Raw genomic sequence first — 19,827 nt, 5'->3', positions numbered from 1 at the left:
AATAAATCATCATATTTTCATGATTTCTAAAGATCATGTGACACTGAAGACTGGAGGAATGATGCTGAAAATACAGCACATCACAGAAATAGATTATATTTTAAAACATATTAAAATAGAAACCATTATTTTATATATTTTATTTTGATAATTTAGAATTATTACTGAAATACAACCTTTTCTTGTTTCAAACAGTTCATTGAACAATAATAAATGAAGTACCTGAAGCTGACAATGAAGTAAATGTATAATAATTAGCAAAGATGATTAATTTAACGCTGTAAACGCGCGTGTGAGGGGCGGAGACGCGCCGCGGAGCGTCAGAAGCGCGTGAGGACCAAACACAGGAGAACGGTAGGAAACTTCACTCCTCTTATTATTTCTCTTTTACTATAGCGATTTATTTTTAGATACGTGTTCTGAGTCTTTCACAGAGTTGTAGAGTTATTAGAGTTTCTAATTAGAGAAATCGAGTTATTTTTTACATTCTTTGGTCGAAGTTTTTAGATCGGCAATTCGGAGCCTGTTCGCGACTCGGTTGATTCAGATCGGGACTTCGGAGCATGTTCGCGACTCGGTTGATTCAGATCGGGACTTCGGAGCATGTTCGCGGCTCGGTTGATTCAGATCGGGACTTCGGAGCCTGTTCGCGACTCGGTTGATTCAGATCGGCACTTCGGAGCCTGTTCACGATTCGGTTGATTCAGATCGGCACTTCGGAGCCTGTTCACGATTCGGTTGATTCAGATCGGCACTTCGGAGCCTGTTCGCGACTCGGTTGATTCAGATCGGCACTTCGGACCCTGTTCGCGACTCGATTGATTCAGATCGGGACTTCGGATCATGTTTGAGATTATTTTCAATTCAGATCTGGACATCGAAGCAGGAAGTGTTTGTCAAACAGTTAATTGGTGATAACTGAATATTTGGACTTGAGGCTTTTTTTTTACCTGTCGATTCAGCATGTACATGGACCCACACACAAAGGTGGACACACTCTAGACTTAATCATCAGTAGGGCTTGTAATGTTATCGATTCACATGTGAATATTTGCATACTGAATGTTGATTGGTTGGTAGCTTTCTGTATGAGAGGCAGTTGATTTCCAGTAAAGACGGAAGCTAGACGCAAACATGTGTGCTCTTGGTTATTTCTTGGTACGACACTATTCTGAGTGACTACACGAGAATAATACATGGTGTCAGAAGTTTATTAATTGTGGCATGATGGATTCGTCAGGGGTTCCTACGCCGAAAATGGATTGGGACTCCGTAAACTTGCCGGATGCATGGCGGAGATTTCGTCAGCATGTCCAGCTCATGTTCGCCGGGCCGCTGCGCGACAAGGAAGAGGAGACCATGTGTAGCTATCTGCTCCTTTGGGTAGGTGAAAAGGGGCGAGATGTTTATAATACATGGACATTATCAGCCGATGAATCCAAAAAACTGCAGTCTTACTATGATAAGTTTGAAGAGTATGTCATGCCAAAAGCAAACCCGATTTTTGCGAGGTACAAGTTTCATGAAAAAATACAAGGAGAGCACGAGACATTCGAGCACTTCGTTACAGAGCTTAAACTTCTTGTGAAAGACTGTGGGTATACAAACAGTGACGAAATGGTACGGGACCGTATTGTTTTTGCAACGAACTCCCCAAAAGTCAGAGAAAAACTGCTAAATCAAAGTGCTGATTTAACACTTGAAAAGGCTATTGATATAGCACGGTCGCACGAGGTTGCGCAAGACCAGCTCAGGATGATAAACTCACGTGCAACCGCAGCACATGACCGTGCAGCACATGCAGTGATAAGCAAAAAGTCAACATCAGACAGACAGAAACACGGAGCAACCGCGAAGGAAGCGGATAGAGTTACAGACAGAAACAGGCCATGTGGCAGATGTGCACTGCTACACAATCAGAGGGGTGCGTGCCCTGCAAAAGGCCGTCGGTGCAAAATATGCAATAAACTCAACCACTTCGCAAAAGTATGTAAATCAAAACAACCTGTTACACATAAAGCTATACACACAGTGGGAAATACAGACATCTTGGAGGGGGATGAGCTGTTCATTGATGCAATTAATAAAGAGCATGAAAGCACAGAATGTGAACAGGCTTTTGCAGAACTTGAATTAGGACAGAAAGCAAGCAAAGTTAGCTTCAAATTGGATACTGGGGCCCAGGTGAACATTATTCCAGCCGGTAGATTTGAAAAGCTTTTCAGCACAACAGAACTGAAGCCCACAACACGCCGTCTTACAGGCTATGGTGGAGAGCCACTGGATGTAAAAGGAACATGTCAGCTTAACTGTAGATACAAAGACACAGAAGCGGTGCTGGAATTTTACATTGTGAGTACACATGCACCTCCCGTGCTTGGTTTGAGAGCATGCCTGGACCTGGGGTTGATAAAGCTTGTCTTTTCAGTTGATGCAGATACAAGCAAGACCTGTGATATCATGCAAGAGTTCCAGGATGTTTTTCATGGGATCGGTGAATTTCCAGGAGAATGTACTATACACATAGATCCTACAGCTGTCCCTGTCGTGTATCCGCCCAGGAGGATTCCTTTCACGCTGCGCAGTCGACTCAAGGAGGAGCTGGACAGCATGGAAAAATCAGGCATTATTGTTAAAGTGACGGAACCCACAGACTGGGTTAATGCCCTGGTTGTTGTTGAAAAGCCCCGCACTGGAAAACTCAGGGTATGTTTAGATCCCAGAGACTTGAATAAAGCGATCAAAAGGCCGCATTACCCCCTGCCGACACTGGACGACATAACCCCAAAACTCGCTGGAGCACAATTTTTCAGTGTGCTTGATGCAAAATCTGGGTACTGGGCAATCAAGCTGTCAGAGTCATCGTCAAAATTGACAACATTCAATACTGTTGTGGGAAGGTACAGATTTCTACGTCTACCTTTTGGACTGGTCTCTGCTCAAGATGAGTTTCAGAGAAAGATAGATGAGACTTATGAGGGGCTCGACGGAGTTGCAGCCATTGTAGACGACATACTCGTCTTTGGGAAAACAAAAGAGGAACATGATGCAAACTTGCGCGCTGTGCTAGTGAGGACCCGTGAAAAAGGAGTACGCCTCAACCCAGACAAAAGTGTGATATGTGTCCCTGAGGTCAGTTATTTCGGGCACAAGTTAACACGAGAAGGCATCAAACCTGACCCAGAAAAAATCAGTGCGATAAGAGACATGAGCCCTCCAAAAAATAAGTCAGAACTGGAGACCATTTTAGGCATGGTTAACTATTTATCCAGATTTGCGCCAAATCTGTCTGAAATAAATGCACCCATGAGGCAGCTCCTGAAACAGAGCAGTGAGTTCGTGTGGGACGCTACTCAGATGACAGCATTTGAGAAGATGAAAGAACTGATCACACGAGAGCCTGGTCCTGTCCTGTCATACTATGACCCTGGTAAAGAGCTCCACCTACAGGTCGATGCGTCAAAAAGCGGCCTAGGAGCCGTACTGCTCCAGGACCAAAAGCCTATTGCGTATGCTTCAAAATCCCTCACACCAACAGAAGAAAACTATGCGCAGATCGAAAAGGAGTTGTATGCTGTGGTGTTTGGATGCAAACGTTTTCACGCATATGTCTATGGCAGAAAGGTGATTGTCGAGTCTGATCACAAACCATTAGAACCCATCCTGAGAAAGCCTCTTGCAGCTGCGCCTCCACGCCTCCAGAGAATGATCTTACAACTACAGAGGTATGATATTGAAATTGTGCACCGTCCAGGAAAAGACATTCCAATAGCAGACACGCTGTCCAGGAAGTCCATCTCGTACCGACTCAAATCACTGGATGAGGATATGGATGCACAAATTCACACAGTTGTAGATAATCTACCTGTAAGCGACAGTAAGCTAACGAGCATCCGAAAAGCAACAGAGCAAGATCCACAGTTTTCTTCCCTGAGAAGTGTCATAAAATCTGGATGGCCTGATGTGAGGAAAAAGTGCCCCTATAACCTTACTGAGTACTGGAATCACAGGAATGAGATCTCAGAGATCGATGGGCTTCTGTTTAAGGGTGAGAAAATCATCATTCCACATGCGCTTAGGGCAGAAATGTTAGAGCGCATACACACTGGACACATGGGAATAGAGAGGAGTAAGCAAAGGGCCAGAGATATTTTATTTTGGCCAGGCATGAACAAGCAAATTGAAGAAATGGTGGAAAGATGCACCACATGCTTAGAGCGTCGCAAATCCAATGCAAAAGAGCCCATGATATCTCACCAGATACCAGAACGTCCCTGGCAGGTCGTTGCAACAGACTTGTTCATGTGGAATGGAGATGACTATATAATAGCCACAGATTACTATAGCAGATTCTTCGAGCTTGAGAGACTTCACTCGACCACATCATCAGCAGTCATCCGTAAGCTGAAGGCCATCTTCGCCAGGCACGGTATACCTGAAAAAATAATTTCAGACAATGGCCCACAGTTCAGTTCGCATGACTTCAAAAACTTTGCAATTCACTGGGACTTCATGCACGTAACATCTAGTCCACACTATCCGCAAAGCAATGGTCTCGCCGAAAAGACTGTACAAACAGCAAAGGCCATGTTGAGCAAAGCACAGGCTGATAAGAAGGACCCTTACCTCAGTTTACTTGAACACAGGAGCACTCCTGTTGATGGATTTAAGTCTCCCTCACAGTTGCTGATGAGTAGACGTCTTCGCTCCATCCTCCCTATGTCCGAAAAACAGCTACAGCCTCAGGTCGTGGATCAAAAGCTGGTGAATGCGAAAAGAAAGCTAAAGCAAGCAACACAGAGGCAGTACTATGATCGCACAGCACAGCCATTGTCAGCATTGGCACAAGGGGATAATGTTCGATTTCAACAAACCAATGGTCGATGGATGCCCGCCACTGTTTTGCAACCTGTGGATGCACACCGTTCATACCTTATCCGTACTCACGATGACCAAGTGTTCCGCCGTAATCGTCGACACTTAATGGAAACCAAAGAAATGGCATCAGAAACAAATGAGCCAGCACCTGAGAGCATGCACATTCCTGCACCTGTGGATACAGGAGGATTGAAAGAAAACAATGGTAGCATGCATCAAAAAGCGGTGACTCCTCAGTTTACACGCTCTGGTCGCATGGTGAAACCTAGAGACATTCTTGACCTATAAACCTCTGACATTTGGTAAAATAAAATAAAACAAGTGTGGCAGTAGTGGGGACGTTACACACGAGAGTATTTCTGAATGCAAGTTCTGCATTTCATTGGTTATGAAACCTTAGTTCATTTGTTCTACAAATACAACGTTAAGTATTGTCCCGATGGGAACCGATATGTTCAAGGGAAGTTTAATTTTGCAATATTAGACTTATATGGTAACAAAGTATTTCACAAAGAGGGGGATGTAATGTTATCGATTCACATGTGAATATTTGCATACTGAATGTTGATTGGTTGGTAGCTTTCTGTATGAGAGGCAGTTGATTTCCAGTAAAGACGGAAGCTAGACGCAAACATGTGTGCTCTTGGTTATTTCTTGGTACGACACTATTCTGAGTGACTACACGAGAATAATACATGGCTCTAAACTTTTCATCCATTGTTATTAAGGACGTAGTGTCACAGATCGCAAGAGGCGAAGACTCAAGTGCAGGCAGATGGGAAGACTTTATTTATACGTCACCAAAATAAACAAAAATAATAATGTATCTCTTAAATTGTGAGTGTAGCTGCATCTGATCAAATGCGCATTTTTATTAATTAGCTTGGGTTAAACTAATTTTAGTTTGTTGGATCAGCAGCTATGCTAATGATGTCTCTACTTTGTTTCTATGTTTTGCCACGGGATTTACACAAGCTCCAGTCTGGATCCAGAACACCTGAGAAGAGATGATGCTGACCCTCAAAGGACCTCAGATGATGCTAACCCTGAATCAACAAACAGAACTAACAAATATTGCTACAAGTGTGACTGCATCATATAAAAATTATTAATTAATACTATTAGCCTAATAATGTTCATCATCTAGCTGACTACGTCTTGTGTTCATTTTTTATACTACACCTGTGTGTAGTATATAGTTTAAATACATTATTCTATTTTTAACAAAATGACAATAATGCCGGACTTGTTTGTACGGTAAATTTTTAATTAGGCCTATTTCCAACAGAATTACAATGTTATTATGCGATGGTGAAACTATTTACAAATAAACGGAAATAATAATCATTAATATTAATCGAAATCCCTCATTATTTATTTTATTTTTCTTTTTTTACTTAATTACTGGATTTGAATCATTGGCATTTTCGCAACCTTTTATATATTTACAGTTGAGTTTCTGTAGCATATATAAGTTACTATTTGTGTGAAAGAACTTGAGAGAGAAAAAAAGTTCTGTCAAGGACAAAATAAATGACGACTTCCTCTTCCTTGAGATCGTGAAACTGTGAAAAGGAACAATGGCGGCTCTGTTCGGAGAATACGTGCTGAAAACAAAGTTTACTTTTACCTTGTTTACAGTGTTTGCTTTACTTCTGAACGGTAAGACATTTACTTGTTACAGTTCGTCTTGATGTCAACGATGAAAAAATACAAATGAATAGTTTAGATGTATTTATTATCTGATGGATATTATCTAGCGTTAAAAACAAACAAAAACAAACTGTTTACTTCACTTGGACATATTCATTCACAGAATTGCGTCACGCCACTTCCTTCAGCGTCTTCCCACACAGACCAAACATACTAGAGAAGTGTGATATCATATAACTCTGTAAATAAATACCATTTAAAATCACGCCTCGCACACTTAACGGAACACGCTCCTTATACAAATACCGGCAAAACCTAAATGGTAGGCTATATGAAAGCAATATTTCGAATAAAAACATGAAATGGTATTGCTACTTAAGAATTATTTAAAGAAAAAAAAATATTCATGATTTTTTGATGAATAGGGGGATCCAAAGATCAGCATTTAGAAATAAAAAAGCTTTTGTAACATTATACACTATACCATTCAGAATATATATATATATATATATATATATATATATATATATATATAATTTTTTTTTTTTTTTTTTTTTCGGAAAAGAAATGCTAGAAATTGAAATTTTTATTTCGCAATGATGTTTTAAATTCATCAAAAGTGATGATAGAGACGTATGTTTTACATTATTTCTATTTCAATTTCTATCTTTTAACTGGTTTACAAATCAAATAACTGCTGAACAATAATCAATAAGAATGATTTCTTAAAGTTTATATACTACAAACACATTTTTTATCACGTAATAAGGCAGAATAGTTTCTATACTTAAATAAATTTGAAAGTTTTTATGAAATTAAGATTTATACATCATCTGAAAGCTGAATAAATAATATTTCCACTGATGTATGTTTGTTAGGATCAGACAGTATTTGGCTGAGATACAAATAACTGGAATCTGAGGGTGCAAAAAAAATCCAAATATTGAGAAAATCGCTTTTAAAGTTGTCCAAATGAAGTTCTCAGCAATGCGTATTACTAGACAAACATTAGGTTTTGTTGTGTATACGGTAGGACATTTACAAAAGATCTTCATGGAACATGATCTTTAATGCCTTAATGATATTTGGCATTACATATAAATGGATACTGTATGGTTTTGGCTATTGTTACTAATATATCTGTGCTACTTGACTGCTGATATGGGTCCAGGGTCACATTTGTCTTTCTGTTTATTAAGAGATTTCTAATAATCTGTGTATTTCTTCTCCAGGTGCGTCTGATGTCACCACAGAACTCGTGTCAGTGTTTGTGATGAAGGGAGACTCGGTCACTCTTCACACTAATATCACAATGAACCGTCGAGAAAGATTTAAATGGTATTTCATTGACGATCTCATCGCTCAAATCAATGGAGATCTCAGTTATAACTGCACCGATGTTCAGTGTAATAGAGAAGATGAGAGATTCAGAGACAGACTGAAGCTGGATCATCAATCTGGTGATCTTACGATCGCAAACATCAGCACTTCAGACAGAGGAGTGTATCGACTACAGACCTTCAGAAGCAGACACACTGGAAACACTTTCAATGTTGATGTTAATGGTGAGTCACTAATGGATGCTTATGTGTTCAAATCACATAATGAATATGTTTAGTATAATATGGACATTCAGAGTTGCTTTAAGACATTTATTGGGCTAGAAACTAATCTGTGTCCACTGGGGAGCCATTAGTTTTCAATTTAGTTCTCAACATCACATTTCTGACTACACAATTGAAATTGCTCTGTTAGTTCATACTCCTTTTTAGTTCACTGGATTCCAAAATGAGGAGGATTTGTTGTAAAATAAGCACATAAATTGTGTTTATAAGCATAAAAATGTTGATAAATATTGTTGGGATGCACCGAAATTAAAGTTTTTTTTTTTTTCTTCACGTTTTTTCAACCCCATTTATTTTGCCTTTGTTTTTTTTTTCAACATTGCATAACTTAAATAGCCAAAATGTTTGTTTGTTTTTTGTCTTGGTTTTCAAAGAAAAAAAAATCAATTACAAAACAACACTAACACTTAAAAAATATTTACTTCAAACTGACCCTTTTTAAAAGAAAATAAATACGGGAAAAGTATAAAGAGTTCAAAAGCGTGAAGTGTTGTTATGTTGTGAACATAGAGTAGTCTAAAAGCACAATTAACTTCACTTAGGAACAAAAATCTTCCTATGTGTCGTGATAATCATCGATATCAACTGATATGAAAATTGTAAGGTGATAATTTCTTTTACCATATGACACAGCTCTATTTATCTTTAAATCCAGCAGAGTTGACGTTTCTACGCCTGTGAGTAAAGAGAGAGCGTTTTCATGGTTTGTTTCTGTTCTAGAGGTTCTTCTTCAGCGGCTGTTGGTTTGTGTTTCAGGTGTTTCTGCTGAAGTGAAGAGAAAGTCAGTGAAGGAGGGAGAATCTGTCTCTTTAGACACTCCTGGAGTTAAAAACCCAGATGATGTGATCACGTGGTGCTTTAATGACTCTCTCATCGCTGAAACCACTGGAGATCAGACTCACATCTGTGAAGATGTCCAGTGTGAAGAGAGATTCAGAGACAGACTGGAGCTGGATCATCAGACTGGATCTCTGACCATCACAGACACCAGATCCACAGACTCTGGAGAATATCAACTTAAGATCAGATCCATGAGAAACCATTACACTGTCACCAGCATCAAGAGCTTCACTGTGTCTGTGACTGGTGAGTGTCACTGTGGCTTTACAGGGCAATATGAAGATCAATATCATTACTTCTTTGACTTCACTGTGTGAAACTGTGTTGACTGCCTCAAACCTGTTTTTATAGATCTGATATATTCTCTATTGGTTCCAGATTCAGGTGTGTCTTCAGCTGTTAAAGCAGGGATATATGCGGCTGTAGTTCTGCTGATAGCTGCACCTGTTGTTGTTGGAGTCATTTTCTATTTCTTCAGGAGCTCCATGAAGGGCAAGTATTACTTGAAGAAAAACACCTTAGCATTTAACTCTGTGTGTGATTGCATTCGTCTCTGTAGCTGTCACTGACACTACACATTTGTCTTTCTTTATCTTCTGTCACTTGTTGTTGTCACACAGATGAAAAGAGCCTTCAAGATCGGAGAGGATCCCAACCGGATCAGTGTGAAGACACCGATGCATTATTCCCATTTTAGTGAAGTGACAAAAACAGGTTCTTATTTATCACAGTGCACTTACTGTTACCTGGTTTGGAAATGTTAAATCACCTGTGACGGGAGGCATAGATCATTTTAATAATGTAATCATCTGAATGTCATATATATATGTACACACAGTGGCTGTAAAACGATATCTTATAAATTAGTCGGCTCGTAAACAGTGCTAGAGATTTTATTAACTTGAGAGAATTTCTAAAGAAAAAATGTTAAATACCAGTTAAACCCATGATGTTTGCAGTTGTTACGGATAAAAAATAATGTGCTGGAATGATATTTATTACTCCTGAAATGTCTGTAAAGGTGAGATATGCTTTCTATATATGCTATTTTCCCATTGCACATATTCTGGACCGATGTGGAACATTTAATTAAGAAAAAAGAAAAGGAAATTGCTTTACCGCTAAATGTTTACAGCTACACATATCTGCTACTATTATTAATATACATGGGAACGTTTCATATTTTAAAATGACTTTTTTTTATTATTATTTAAATGCTTTGCAAACTGTAAAAATGCACTTAGATTATTTATGATGCATGTATTTTTATGTTATATTGTATTATTTATTTTTTAAATTAATTTATGTTTGTGTCTGCTTAGGAATAGATATTTGTGTCATTGTAGCCTTTTGTTCTTGGTTATGGCAATAATACTACTACAAATGATGAGCTTTATGGTTTACTGCACCTTGCTATTAGGTGAAGATGTCACTTTTTCATATTTGTATGTTTGATTTAGAAGTTATTTTATATTTGTTAAAACGGTGAATAAATGTAGCACTGTGTGCTGAATGTGAATAATCTGTTTAAATGTTAGAAATGTTCTTTATTTAAACAAGTTATATTTTAAGTGAAAGGATCTTGGTTGGTAAGCATGTACCAGTGTTGTTTTAGTATCTTTAATACACTATTAGTTGTCTATAATATTTTTTAATAAATTTTATTTTCCGTTTTAATTTTTCGGTGGTAAATGTCGAAATATTTAATCTTTTGACTGATTCCAATTAATTAATTTTGTTACTGTTGTTGTTCATAGTTTGTCCACAATACGGCGTCATATAACAAGTGTGAAGTTGTCAAATTATATACCTTAGCAACTGCATTAACTTTTTACCCATTGACTCCGCTTTTAGAATGTATTCACCTTGAGTTTCCCGTGAGAGTGGGCGTGGCCATTATTAATTTAATATCTGGCTTCCGGTCTCATCTGCTTTCACAGATTTTTTTTTTTTCTTTTTGCTTAAACTTGCAAACTGGTGTTGTCTTACCGTATTATTTTAATGTAATCTTTATTATGAACATACTGGTTTCTAGTGCAAACGGTTTTACCATTTACTTGTTATTCTTGTCGTTATTTCCCTACAGCGGCTAATGAACCGGAAGTCTCGCACATTCACAGAAAACGGCTTATGTCATTATAAGTCAGCTTATGTAAATAAGGTGGGTTGCGATTATTTTCTTTTAAAAGTAGTCAACTAAATCTCAGAAGTTAAAGTATGCCACCATACTGCTCTTTTAACTCTTAATTTCTTAAATAATAAATAAATATTTATTTTCCTTTTTTATTATTATTATTATTATGCAGTTTCTTAAATAACAACATTTACATGGCATATGTAAAAATCAACACAACCTGCTATTTTTAAAACACCCATAGCCATAGGTGAAGGTAAAGAAAAGAAAACATAAAGAAACAAAATTAAAAAGTGGGTGGGCGGTCTATAATGAAGGTATGGTAAAGGTATGTTCCTCCATAATGAAGAGTTTCATATCATGAATTAGTAAGTTAGTAAGAATAAGTACGTTTTCAGACACACACAAAAAATCCATCCGATAATAGACACAAACTGCAATGAAGAAGCTGTTTATCTATGGAAACATTTGAACCAGGACCACAAAACCAGTCATAAGAGTCCATTTAAATATATATATATAATATAGGCAATATTTGGTCAAAATACAACTTTTTGAAAATCTGGAATCTGAGGACACCAAAGGCGCCAGGGTACAGGGGGCAGCTGTGGCCTAATGGTTAGAGACTTGGACTAGTTACCAGAAGGTTGCTGGTTTGAGTCTTGGTGTGTGTGTGTGTGTGTTCACTGTGTTTTCACTTCTCACTGCTGTGTGTGTGCACTATTTGAAAAATCTGGAAATCTGAGGACACCAAAGGCGCCAGGGTACAGGGGGCAGCTGTGGCCTAATGGTTACTAGTTACCAGAAGGTTGCTGGTTTGAGTCTTGGTGTGTGTTCACTGTGTTTTCACTTCTCACTGCTGTGTGTGTGCACTATTTGAAAAATCTGGAAATCTGAGGACACCAAAGGCGCCAGGGTACAGGGGGCAGCTGTGGCCTAATGGTTAGAGACTTGGACTAGTTACCAGAAGGTTGCTGGTTTGAGTCTTGGTGTGTGTGTGTTCACTGTGTTTTCACTTCTCACTGCTGTGTGTGTGCACTATTTGAAAAATCTGGAAATCTGAGGACACCAAAGGCGCCAGGGTACAGGGGGCAGCTGTGGCCTAATGGTTACTAGTTACCAGAAGGTTGCTGGTTTGAGTCTCGGTGTGTGTTCACTGTGTTTTCACTTCTCACTGCTGTGTGTGTGCACTTGAATGGGTTAAATGCAGAGCACCAATTATGGGTTACAGTACTGGAAAATGTCATGACTTTCACATAGCAAAAATCATTTTGAAATGTAATATGCATAATGGCAAGTCAATATGAAAAATGGCAATGTATTTCATTCATTTGTCAATGTACTGTATTCACTATAATGTGCAAAATGTATAAAAATTAATCCACTTTGTTTTGCTTCAAAGGGAGCTTTGTATTACTGTGATCAATCGCAGAGCTGGAGAGTTTGGTTCATTTGAACTCATTAGAATTTGAAATCCTTATGGAGAAAACTAACTTGAAAAGTACTCCCATAGTTTATGAATCTTTTTTCTTAATCTAAATTGTATTTGGACTTTGCTCTATGTGTTAGGGATAGAATGCTGTCATCTACAGGTTTGTGGAAAAAAATTAAGCAATTCTAGTTAAGAAACGAATGTGCAATGACCTCATATATCCAGCAGAGGTCAATTGTGTGTATGAGATGGAAAGTTTGTTCAACTTTGTGTTTATGGTCTAGAACAGCACCTTTATTTAAACGTAGAAATTTTCTGATTTATACTGGATTTGTTTATTTATTTATTTTTGGCAAGTGAAATGAAAAAAGAAAGAAATTGAATTTGATATTTTCACATTATGATCAAGTGACAAAATATTTCATTTCTGAATTAAAATATTGCAAATTATTAATAATTATTGTTGATAATTAAACATTTAAAATGATAAATGTTCAAGTAATTCTGCATATCTGATCAGATATTCTAAAAATCTTAAGATACTGCATTCATTATATTACTGTTCGTCTCTACATCGCCTGCATTATTATTTGTCTTTGACACTTTATTAGACTCTCTTTGTGGTTCACATATATCTTAAGTATGTGCAGTCCTCATGATACAGGCATACGATTTATCTACAGTTCCTTAAACTGTCAGCAAAACATTACAGATTTATTCAGTCTACATCGAAATGCAACTTATATAAAATTGTAATGCATAAACAAGTCTATGATGAGAATCTGGAATGTCACTTATTGATTTTATTGATAATTTTTTTTTCAACTGGAATTTAAATTTAGATTGTAGGCCTATATATTTTAATATTTACAGACTAAAGATCCAAGATCTCTCTTTTTTTATGATATCCGTTTTTTGTCTCCTCCACTTGTATATCTGATGTCATAAACCAGAAAAAACACAGTAGCCACGCCCACCAAGGCAGAGAGGACCAATCGGATCACAGCTTCCGAACTAGCACAACATTGACCCTGGCATTCTGAGTGAGAGAGAGAGAGAGAGAGAGAGAGAGGGGGCAAATAACCAATAATGAAACAGAAACTGGATTTTCAATAAACTGACTTTAGTCTCATTATGACAATTTAGCAGAATCCCACTTCTGCTATTACAGAAAAGTGTGGGGGACTTAGTTCTCTATAGATAAATAAACAACCAACTAACTCCAGATCTGCTGTACCTGAACATGGTTGACAGAGTTTGCTGATGTCCAGATGTGTGGTCTGGTTTGTGATGGGATTGTTGATCACACAGCTGTAGCTGTTTTTCTCCTGATATTCCACCTCCAGAGGTAGAGAGAGACTGATGCTGAGATCAGACACACTGATGCTGGACAATAAACTGTTTCCTTTGTACCAGGAGAGAGTCACATGACCCACATTCACCACTGAACACAACAATGAACAATTCTGCTGTGATGATGATGATGATGATGATGATGATGATGATGATGAACATTGTGAAGTGTTTCTGCTGATGACAGGAACAGGAAGACGAGCTGAAAAACATGAGAGAATATGCATAAAAACTATGTCATTTGATGAATCAGTTTTATAATGTGATTAAATCATGATCTCTACTCACCATAGACAGAAACACTGAATATTTTTAAAGAAAGTTTTTGTCCTCTTATCTCTAGTTCATAAAGTCCAGCATCTTCAGTTGTGATGTTCATGATGGTCAGAGATCCAGTTTGATCGTCCAGCTTCAGTCTGTCTCTGAATCTCCCATCAAGAACATCATCATATGTGATGAAGTTTCCCGTAGCTCTATTGATTTCAGAAATCTTTTCGGCTCCAAAATTCCACAGTATGTCGTCATCTTCATGTATTTCAGTAACATCAGTGTTTAGAGTGACAGAATCTCCCTCCATTCTTGAAACTGACTGTATTTCATTTGTCTCAGCACCAAACACACCTGGTGAACGTGAACAGGTTTAGTCAGAAATTAAGATGCAAAGTCTAAAGTCAGTTGTAAATTGTAATGTTTAAATGCAAACAGAAAAACATCCATTAAAAAAAGATTTCCTGGACTCCTGTAGTTCATGAATTCTGACAATTTTTTTTTTTTTTTTTATCTCATGTAACGTCTGCTAAATAAAATGTTCCAATGTAACAACCTCGACATTGCTGACATCCTGTGCACCTAAATAAAGTTTGTGAACACAGACCTGATGTGTGACACTATGACAGTAAGCCATAAAAATACATGCATAACTTACCAATCAGATGACACCGGCACAAACAGAACAAAACGAACACGTGAGACATTTTCTTTAATGGTTCAGAGAAAGTCTGAGCTAATAACACTATCTGCTAAAATAATCAAACTGATGCAACCAAACACAGCAGTACTATTAAACTGGAGCGTGAAACCTCCCACAATTTTTGATCCTCCTAGTTCACACACACACACAGTTAAGACCATTTGCCATCTCTCATTGCCACTAGCAGCTTCCACAGAGTCAAACTGAAACCTGCTGTGGTTAGTTTTCTTCATATGTGTGAACTGCTTGGTGGACAGACAGCTTTTACAGGAAAATGCCCTTTGGGTTGATGTGTGTTTGTACATGAAGAGCATCTTCCTGACCTGGGTCCGTGTACGTTGAACTTCACGGCCTGACTTTACACAGAATTGCTTTACCATGAATAAAGTACTGACAGCTGCTCATCTTTTAACACTTAACCAACCCCTTATTATTTAATCTGCAGACACCATGATGAGAAAATGAGGAAGAAAAGATATTAACAACATATCAGCCAGAGCCACGGCAAAAAGTAACAATGATGTTGTGCATTTTTGTAGCGGAAAAAAAAAACAATATAATAGGAAAAATGAAATTCTGCAAATATGGTTGGATGTGCAATCTGGACTTTCATAATTGGTCATAATGCCTGCAAGCTGCATCTCTATCAGTCTTGATACCTGAAAATGAAAGACTTGGTATCACCCTGTATGAAATTCTACAGTATCTAGAATATGCAGAATAGAACTGAGAGATACAGTTCTATAATAACTAGACTTCGAATAGGGCACACATCCCTTAATTACTCACTATTCATCATAGGGAAAAGACAATCTGAAAACTGTGCACAGTGTGGCCTGCCAAGTCCGAACTGCCGGGCCGAAACTGCTTGTTGTCTGGGTTGTGAAAAATAGTGAATAGCTTTCCGATAACACACTGTACTTTCACCAAATTCAGTTCACACATCACTGCTCTCCTGCTGGTTATACTAAAACGTTCATTTTGAAAGTAATTACTTTGGCACATTTTCGATGATTTTTTTATTATGAGCAATTATTTTCAATTTGAGTGTTGTAGTATAACCAGCAGGAGAGGGGTGATGTCTGAGCTGAATTTGATGAAAGTACAGTGTGTTACAGTAAAGTTATTAACGTTTTTTTCTTATTTAAATTTCATAAAAAAATTTGTAAAAGCAATTACTTTCAAAATGAAAGACCTAGTATATCCAGCAGGAGAGAAGTGATGTGTGAACTCAATTTGGTGAAACCTCCTGTGTGTTACAGTAAAGACATTAATCGTTTTTCATAATAATAAAAAAAAATCATAAAAATAGTGTAAAAGCAATTGTAGTATAACCTGGAGGAGAACAGTGATGTGTGTGAACTGGATTTTGTGAGAGGCGGATCTACGGGGAGGCAGCAAAACATTTTTCGCGTTTCGCACTTTGCAGACGGTCCCTTCGAACATGTCTCTCGGACGACAGAGCGGAGGAACGCTTGTTTTCAGGAAAACTCACCTGTAGTTCGTTTACTACATCACTACGAGTGAAAAGAGACCTAATTTGTGTACTAAAAACGTTTTGCTGGCGAGTTATTGATCCGGAAAAATCGAATCTGTCAATATCTTGCAAACTTTACGAACTCCAAAAGACGTGACTATTCCCAATGACGGTGCCGGTTCCTGCAGGATTGACGGAGTTTATCGTTAGTGTGGCGATGGTTTCATGGCTCGCGCACGGTAAGACGCATATTCGCTACAATTCCTCCTCCCGTCAAGGGTAAAACCCAACAATTAAGTCATTTTAGACACATTTTCTGCAGAGCGGTGAGCTGCTTATTCTGCCTGTCTTCAGCGTATCTGGCCTGTTTATCGACCGATTACAAGCTTCGTAATATTTTCACACAAATTATATTTTGGGAAATGATTGCATTGCAGTTTTTTTCTAAAATCTAAGAAATGTTACTTAAAGATGAAGTTTGAGATCATAGTGTTTGGAAATTTAGTTACGTCACTTTGTAGGTCATTCGTCTGTTAGTGTGCCTCGGGTTCGCCTAAACACTTTTCAAATAAAATAAAGATATATGGACGATGCACTTTTTATTCTTCTAAACTCCTGAAGCAAAGCACATGGCAGAACCAGATGCTCTCATTAAGGTGCCTACGGAAAGCGCCGAGGGACAGAAGTCATACACACACACACACACACACACACACACACACACACACGCAACCGTATTGTGAATAAATTAAATAATCACAACTAAAGCAAAAATGAAACACACATTTTGGGAACATTTAGAAATAAGTTTCATTTAAAAGTCAAAGTCTTGATCAACATGAATATTGATCATTTACTACACGAACCCGTAGTTCTCTGACAACCTACACAAAATCACGTTCTTGACGATTAGGGCTGTCAAAATGACTGAAAAACTAAATTAGAGTTTTGTACTTAAATATTATCAAAACTCGAATTATATTCGAATTTAAGATGCATAATTTTAGTTAGGGTGAAGAAAAGCTTTTGGATTCCTGAGGCCACAAGAGGTCGCAAAATATAACTAATGCACGTTTATTCAAAATAGACAAACTACTACAATATCGCGTTCATTATCGACTTCGACTATCATTTTGATAATGAGCACGACATATATATATATATATATATATATATATATATATATATATATATATATATATATATATATATATATATATATATATATATATATATTGTAGTCTCCCAGAAGTGATTTTATAATTTGCTGTTCATTTTTCTTTCAGGTATTCTCAGCGTTAATGCAGATATCGTCTCAGTGCCTGTGTCAGAGGGTGATTCAGTCACTCTGCTCACCCATATTAAAAAAAAACAAGATGACAGAATCCGATGGTACTCGCTTAACACTTGCATTGCTCAAATCACTAGAGATCAGAGTAGAACCTGTGAAACTGTTCAGTGTAAAGAGAGTTTCAGAGACAGACTGAAGCTGGATCATCAGACTGGATCTCTGACCATCACGAACATCACAAACACAGACTCGGGACTTTATGAGCTGAAGATCAATGCCAACAGGAATACAGATACCTTCAATGTGTCTGTCCATGGTGAGTGATTAATGAATGCAGGGAAACTCATGTGCACAGTCATTTTGATGATTTGTTCCTGTTATAGAGTTTTCTCATCAAACAGATCCTCATGCGGCTCTTGGTTTGTGTTTCAGGTGTTTCTGCTGCTGAACGAGATACGATGAAGAGAAAGTCAGTGAAGGAGGGAGAATCTGTTACTCTAGATCCTGGAGTAATAAAACGACCAATTGATCCAGTGAGGTGGTATGTTAATATCACTCTCATCGCTGAAATCACTGAAGATCAGAGTAAGATCTGTGAAGATGTTCAGTGTGAAGAGAGATTCAGAGACCGACTGAAGCTGGACAATCAGACTGGATCTCTGACCATCACAGACACCAGAACCACAGATTCTGGAGATTATACACTGAAGATCAGCAGAAGCAGAAACCACTACACTGTCACCAGCATCAAGAGCATCACTGTGTCTGTGACTGGTGGGTATCATTTTTGGCCATATGGAAAGGAAACGACTCTTACAGGAGAACATGTTGTTGCTTCTTTTTATTGTAGTATGTCTTGGCATCAAAGCATTGGTGCTTTTGATGTCAGTGTATGAAACATTATTCTTTAAACTGAATCAGATTCACATGTGCTCTCTCAGACCTGTTGATATCTAGTAATATTGGTTATAGATCAGTCTGACAGATTTGCACACACTAATGTCTGTGTGTCTTGTGTTGTTTCAGGTTCAGGTCTGTCTTCAGCTGCTGTAGCAGGAATTGTTGTTGTTGTTGGTGTTGTTGTAGCTGCTGCTGCTGTGATTTACTTTTGCCGCAGGAAAACCAGAAATGGTAAGTATATACTTGCAGTATCACTGTAAAACCCGACAAGTTAACTTAACTCAAACCGATTGCCTTAAACCATTTAAGTTTAATTGAATTGCTGATTGAGAATTAGTGATGAACAGCTGCTGTTAACAAACAGAATCACTGAAGAAAAGAGAAACACAAGAACTATTACAACTGACTTCTGACACAGACTTAGATGAAATCAACTGAAATAAAATACATGAAATCTCTCAAGATCTGATTAAACAACCCCACAAACAGCATCAGCAGCTCCACTTATTAATAACCAGACTGACTTTATTTCTGTCAGACGTCTACAGAAGATCTGATTGAGAATGAACTAAGGTTTAGATGTTGATTTATTGTTTCATTTGAAGTAACCATGTTAGAGATCAGTGTTTGCTTTAGTTGGGCTCTTGACCCTTGATTTCTGTCTTAGTCTTTTCTCTGGCTGTTATAACCATGTGTTTCTAAAACATATTTGTTGTAACTCAAATCAATTAGTTTTAATCTCACATCAGTTAACATTACTTATAACCAGAAATACGTAAGTATTATGATGTATTATAATTGTTGTTATGATTATTCATGATATAACATTATAAGTGATTTTATAATGCATTATGCATTCATAATAATTTCTTAAGAATACCCTTATGTATTATAAATACAGGCTTCATAGAAAGTGTTACCCATTTTTTTATTTTTTTGTACAGATGAAGGAAGCCCTCATGATCGGAGAGGATCATTTGCAATGACCGTTTGCATGCTTGATTGAGCATCAGCAGCTGCACACGATTGCTGATGGCACCCCTTTCCCATTTAATGATTGGATAGTTACAGTTTATATATATATATATATATATATATATATATATATATATATATATATATATATATATTCATATATATATATTCATTTTGAGAAATGTTGGTTATTTGACATTATTATTTAAGACATCAACAGTCAAGTTCATTCACAATTTTTTGCACATTAAACTATTACTTGAGCTCAGTGAAGGCCAGGGAAACAATATTCTTCAAAT

General features: G+C 37.5%; 4 protein-coding genes across 4 annotated transcripts; 3 read left to right on the top strand and 1 right to left on the bottom strand.

The window, feature by feature from the left end:
- Positions 1-1,005: 1,005 nt before the first annotated feature.
- Positions 1,006-5,510, top strand: LOC113040393 (uncharacterized protein K02A2.6-like). The gene is made up of 2 exons (XM_026198744.1): positions 1,006-1,158; positions 1,241-5,510. The coding sequence occupies exon 2, from the start codon at positions 1,258-1,260 to the stop codon at positions 5,164-5,166; it is 3,909 nt and encodes a 1,302-aa protein (XP_026054529.1). The 5' UTR covers positions 1,006-1,158; positions 1,241-1,257; the 3' UTR covers positions 5,167-5,510.
- Positions 5,511-5,918: 408 nt separating this feature from the next.
- LOC113040394 (uncharacterized) lies at positions 5,919-10,515 on the top strand. Its single transcript, XM_026198745.1, has 5 exons — positions 5,919-6,540; positions 7,764-8,096; positions 8,913-9,242; positions 9,375-9,488; positions 9,617-10,515. Exons 1-5 carry the CDS (start codon positions 6,459-6,461, stop codon positions 9,691-9,693), a joined length of 936 nt encoding a protein of 311 aa, XP_026054530.1. The 5' UTR covers positions 5,919-6,458; the 3' UTR covers positions 9,694-10,515.
- A 2,901-nt stretch (positions 10,516-13,416) lies between these two features.
- On the bottom strand, positions 13,417-14,549 carry LOC113040580 (SLAM family member 9-like; the record flags this gene model as incomplete). Its single annotated transcript, XM_026198883.1, has 3 exons — positions 13,417-13,601; positions 13,800-14,117; positions 14,204-14,549. Coding segments are annotated over 3 exons (804 nt in total), but the record flags the coding sequence as incomplete, so codon positions are not given.
- Positions 14,550-15,362: 813 nt separating this feature from the next.
- LOC113040392 (uncharacterized) lies at positions 15,363-19,622 on the top strand. The gene is made up of 5 exons (XM_026198743.1): positions 15,363-16,601; positions 17,649-17,969; positions 18,086-18,427; positions 18,680-18,784; positions 19,498-19,622. Exons 1-5 carry the CDS (start codon positions 16,529-16,531, stop codon positions 19,557-19,559), a joined length of 903 nt encoding a protein of 300 aa, XP_026054528.1. The 5' UTR covers positions 15,363-16,528; the 3' UTR covers positions 19,560-19,622.
- The last annotated feature ends 205 nt before the right edge of the window (positions 19,623-19,827 follow it).

Source organism: Carassius auratus, chromosome 22 (genome assembly GCF_003368295.1).
Source record: "Carassius auratus strain Wakin chromosome 22, ASM336829v1, whole genome shotgun sequence".
NCBI classification, from domain to species: Eukaryota; Metazoa; Chordata; class Actinopteri; order Cypriniformes; family Cyprinidae; genus Carassius; species Carassius auratus.
The sequence above is the reverse complement of the archived record's forward strand: the minus strand, read 5'-3'. Positions and strand labels throughout refer to the sequence as shown.